This window comes from Tupaia chinensis, unplaced genomic scaffold (genome assembly GCF_000334495.1).
Source record: "Tupaia chinensis unplaced genomic scaffold, TupChi_1.0 Scaffold000311_2, whole genome shotgun sequence".
NCBI classification, from domain to species: Eukaryota; Metazoa; Chordata; class Mammalia; order Scandentia; family Tupaiidae; genus Tupaia; species Tupaia belangeri.
In genome coordinates this window covers 7915571-7920072 of record NW_006159803.1, presented here as the reverse complement: position 1 = coordinate 7920072, position 4502 = coordinate 7915571, and the positions used below count along the sequence as shown (strand labels likewise).

The 4502-nt window shown below is 60.0% G+C and overlaps 1 protein-coding gene across 12 annotated transcripts in view; it reads right to left on the bottom strand.

The window, feature by feature from the left end:
• The window catches only part of NCAM1 (neural cell adhesion molecule 1), a 361501-nt gene that overhangs the window by 1102 nt on the left and 355897 nt on the right, over positions 1-4502 (bottom strand). For 8 of the 12 annotated variants that reach the window (XM_027772882.1, XM_006151012.3, XM_006151014.3 and 5 more), the window contains 3 exons: positions 4046-4253; positions 2911-3027; positions 1083-1895 (listed from right to left, as the gene is read on the bottom strand). In XM_027772882.1, coding sequence (XP_027628683.1) covers positions 1083-1895; positions 2911-3027; positions 4046-4253 — 1138 coding nt within the window. The remainder of the gene's footprint in view (positions 1-1082; positions 1896-2910; positions 3028-4045; positions 4254-4502) is intronic. The other 4 variants (XM_027772884.1, XM_027772885.1, XM_014588819.2 and 1 more) reach the window with 1 other exon arrangement.

Genomic DNA, 4502 nt, shown 5'->3' with positions numbered 1-4502 from the left:
GGGAGGGGGGAAACGGGGGGCCGCCCCTTTCCCCCTCCCCAGCCGCAGTAGCAGTGGCTCGACTTGATACCAGTGGGGCATGCTGGGCCCCCAGGACTGATTCCACAGGCCCCTTGGAAGACAACCTGCTCTGGCCTGTCCCTCCCCACCCCACCTGGGAGTTTCGGGGTGATGCTGCCAGGGCTTCCCTGGGTAGGATAGGCATGCACACTCAGCTCCTGAGGCTGGTCTCCAGGGGAGCCTGGTGAGAGACTAGAGGGGGCCTGTGGGGCGGAGGGGGCAGAGCTATGGGAGCCCTCTACTTCCCGACACGGAGCTCCAGGGCACCTGGCAAGGGCTTGCTTTGCAGCCCGTGGTGGCAGCACGGCGGCTTGGATGGAGGCCACAGGAGCGCAATACAAACCTGAGCCTGCCCTGCCCCTACCAGACCCAGGAGAAGTCAGGGCAAAGGACCCAGGGGGCTGGCGCAGAGCCCCACCTAGGCTGGGGCCGCTGGCTCTGACATCACATTCTAGAGACCCGGAAGGTAGGGACTTCCCACTTGAACTTAGGCCCCACAGTTCTTTGGTGCCCAGGAGCCCCCGACCTTGCCATGCACTCTAAGAGCAGGAGAAGCAAGAGTGGGTGGGAGGAAGTAGGCCTTTGGCCGGCAGCCTCCAGCACAGGGGCCTCGGGTCTGCTTCCCTTCTTCCTGCATCTCAGAGCCTCTCTGGAGGGAGCTGAGCCTGGCAGGGATTAACACGCTGTTGCGAGTGCGGCCTGGGGCAGCGATAAGGGCACCTTGGCCTCCTTATTTGGCTTTCCAAGCTACACTCATCAGTGGCCTGACTGCAAGCCCCCCTAGGGAAAACAGAAGCCTCTGCTGGGATGATAAGGATAAAACGTCATTAACGTGGCCTAATTAGTGAGCAGGCTGCTGGTCCCTGCCCTGCTCTCTGCCTTATCCCAGCCCCTCAGTTGACAGTCGCCTCAGAGAAGCCCTGGGTGAGGCTGAAGACACATTAACCAGGAGGACACAGCACAGCACACACGCACACCACACGGGACACAACCCGACAACAGCAGACAGAGAGAGGCCGTACTCGGTCTTTGCTGGTGCCGGCGAAACAGAGCTGTCTGCCGGGGAAGGAGCAAGCTCCGGGGCTTGTCCACTGGCCCCGGCGGGAGCAGGAGAGCCCAGGGCTGCAAAAACATCCTTTGCAAGGTCAATATCGGGGGTCTTGAAGTTCCCTTCGTCCATTTTAAAGTCCTCGCCCTGGGAAGGGTTTGTGGCGCTGACGGAGGCAGCCTCGCTCTTCGGGCTAGCGAGGGCTGTGGCTGCCTCGGCAGGGCTCTTCGCGGCACCAGGCTGGGTGGGCTCTGCGTCCGGGCCTTTGGTGCTGGGAGCCTCCTGCTTGGCCTGGGGGGCTTCTGTGGCAGGGGCGGCCGCTGCTGCTAGCGGACTGGCTGCCCCGGCAGGGGCAGGGGCTGGGGCAGGGGCCGGCTTGCTGGGGGGAGGGGCCTTGGCGGCCTCCCCCACACTGGCGGGGGCGCTTGGGCTGAGGACAGCCCCTTGGTTAGCCAGGACACTAGAAGACAAATTGCTAGTGGCAGGGTTTGAGGTTGGGGTGTCGCTTAGGTCCACGAGGGGAGCGACCTTGGGGGCTGAGGCTGGGGGTGGAGAAGAGGTGGAGCCGCCGGGGCCCTTGGAAGGGGTGGCCTGGCCAGTGGGCACAGAGTTTGAGTCAGGTGTGGCCGTGGCCGGCGGGGCAATACTGGAGGTCAGGGTGGTGGTCTCACTGGTGGGGCTGTTCTGAGCAGTGGCAAAGGTTTCGGTGATAGTGTCAGAATTAGTGGTGACGGTGGTGACAGAAGGCAGCATGTCCTCGACAGTACCTGTGGTGTCGGCAGGCAGCCTGTGGGGAGGACAGGAAGTAGAAGAGAATAGACAATGAAGCTGAGACATGACAGAGAAGCAGGGGAGGAGGGTTGAAGCCAGGAGAGGGGCCGGGGGAAGCATGCAGGGATGCACAGGCACGGACACAGGCCCACAGAGAAACGAGGACGCCGAGAGATAGCACACGCCCAGGTGGGCAGAAGAGGACACAGGAGACGACAAAGAACGTGGCAGTCTCGAAAGGGACCTGCGGCCCTTCTTTCCTGCTGTGTCCCTCCAACTCTCTGCACAGGGCTCCCTGTCCCTAAAAACCTGTTGGGAGTTTCTGATCCCTGCCCTGGATCTTGGCTCAAGGAGAGGCGGCTTCGGTGTAGTGTCTGCCCGCTCTAGGCTCTCTGCATGCCAGACCACGTAGGCCCAGCTGCCTGCAGGGCTCCACGGGCCAGCACAGGCAGAGGCAGAGATAAGGCAGACGAGGGCTCCAGATGGCTCCTAAAAGCCACAGGTTCCTCCACCACAGAGTTTGTGGCCCTGTGAAACTCCATTCCCTCAAACTTACAGGATCCTTGACAGCCAGGTAGGCATTAAGAATGCAGCTGGTCAGGGGCTCTGTGGGTCCCCAAGACTTCTGGGCAGAAGAGGTCCTGGGGACTTTATCTGGTCCCCAATGTCCCTCACAGAACAGAGAAAACCCTAGAGTTCTAAGAGGTTCTAAAGAGAATTTTCTACACTTCAGTGAGGCTTTGCCCCTTTACATCATTCCCAGAATATATGTGTAACTTGGGAACAAGGTCTAGGGACCCCTACTTATGTCAGGAGTCCTCAAAGAGCCCCCACAGTCACCCCAAATAGAGCCAAGAATGCCTTCTCTCTGAGGAGAGTGGGGTCTGGCATTTCTTAGACAAGAGGTCTTCTGGCCCAGGGCCGCGGACGTCCGGCTGGGAGCTGTGGGTGGGGGGCACGGAAGGTGGGGTAGGTGAGGAGGTGGGTGTGGGGCTCTACCGAGGAGGTGCCAGCCCGCCCTGCCCACGTACTCAGGCTCCGTCAGTGGCGTGGTCTCGTTGGGCTCCGTGTGCTTGCCACCATCGTGGTTCGGGGTCCTCTCTTCCTCAGTTCGGACCTCTACAATGGGCTCCTTGGACTCGTCTTTCCTGGGGAGAGATTCCACTGGTCAGATCCCAGGGAGTCCTGGGGAGGTCCCCAGGGAAGACAGCTAGGGCTCAGGGTCCAGGGGCCTGGCCTGAGGTTGGCAGGACAGGCACCGCGAGCCCGATGTGCCTGCCTGAGCCTCAGCCTGACCCTTGCTAGCTGTCTGACAGGGATCGCCTGTTCTCACACCTCGCTCTCCTCATCTGCAGAGTGGGGCAAACAGTGCTGGGTGGTCAGAGAAGTCAGGATGCATCTTTTGCATAGAAAAAAAAAAGCCACGACTTTTCCAATGACCTGATAGTATGTTCCTTGCCTTGTTATTCGAGGAATTGAATAGGAAGTGGGTGAAGTGCTTAGCGTGGTGCCTGGCAGCGGCCACTGCTCATGTGCACACGCCATGCGGACATCCTTGGAAGCACGTACCCATGGGGACAGGCAATATGCACACAGCATGTGGAGTCGCACCAGGCGGTGTGTGACAGCGCTGCTCTGCCTCTTCACGGCCTTGCCCCAGCGCAGCCCCACCCAACGACCGTCCCTGGCCCTTGGCTCACTGCCGCAGGATCTGTTTCTCCAGATGCTGCTTGGTGAGGACGGGCGTTTTCACCTGTCTTGCTCCCTGTGCCCTAGAGCCTGGGGCAGTGTCTTGCCCATCGGGGCAGCTTAAAACCAGGGGAGTGATGTCTGAGGAATAAATGAGTGAAGGGAAGCCGGACAAGCGTGTCTCCCAGTGCTGGTCCTCTCCACGGTAGCTCCTCTCTGGGCTGAGCTCGGACTATTCCCCTCATGTTAACTTGCGCAGGGATTCGAACTTGGTGAGATTATGTTACATCAGACCTGGGTGGGGCCCCAGAGTCCTCTCCTTGAACAGGTACCCCAAAGATCATGCTTCAAGACACTTTGATCTAATGCTTTTTCCCTCAGGGTTTCCATCTGGGGACAGAAAAGCTGAGGGGTGGTCATCCAGCAGTAGGGCATGGCCCAGATGTGGGTGCTGGGCTGGGATGGGGCTGCACTCACGAGAAGGCGGCTTTGCCCTCCTCCATGTCCTTGCCCTTGGCGCCGGGCCCGGCCTTTCCACACAGGTTGACAGCGATGCACATGAGCAGGCCACACTTATTCAGGAAATAGCAGGTGATGTCCACGACCACCAGCAGCAGGACGAAGATGACAATGAGGATGCCCACGATGGCCCCGGTGCTCAGGCCTGAGGTGGGGCTGCCGTTGGCTTAAGTGGGAGAGAGATGGCTGGTGGTTAAGAGACTGAGATGTGAGACTCCCAGGGGCTGGGGTAGGGCCCGCAGGACAAATCATGGCATTTAATCCTTCCTTGGGCCCTTCTATAAGTCAGTGTTAGGACAACAGGGTCTCTTTGTAATTCCCAGAGGGAGAGATGACAGCCTCATCTCATCGATGGGCACGGGGGGCCTCCCCCAGACCCATGCTCAGCTGGGCTCCCCATGAACCCAGTTCAGCA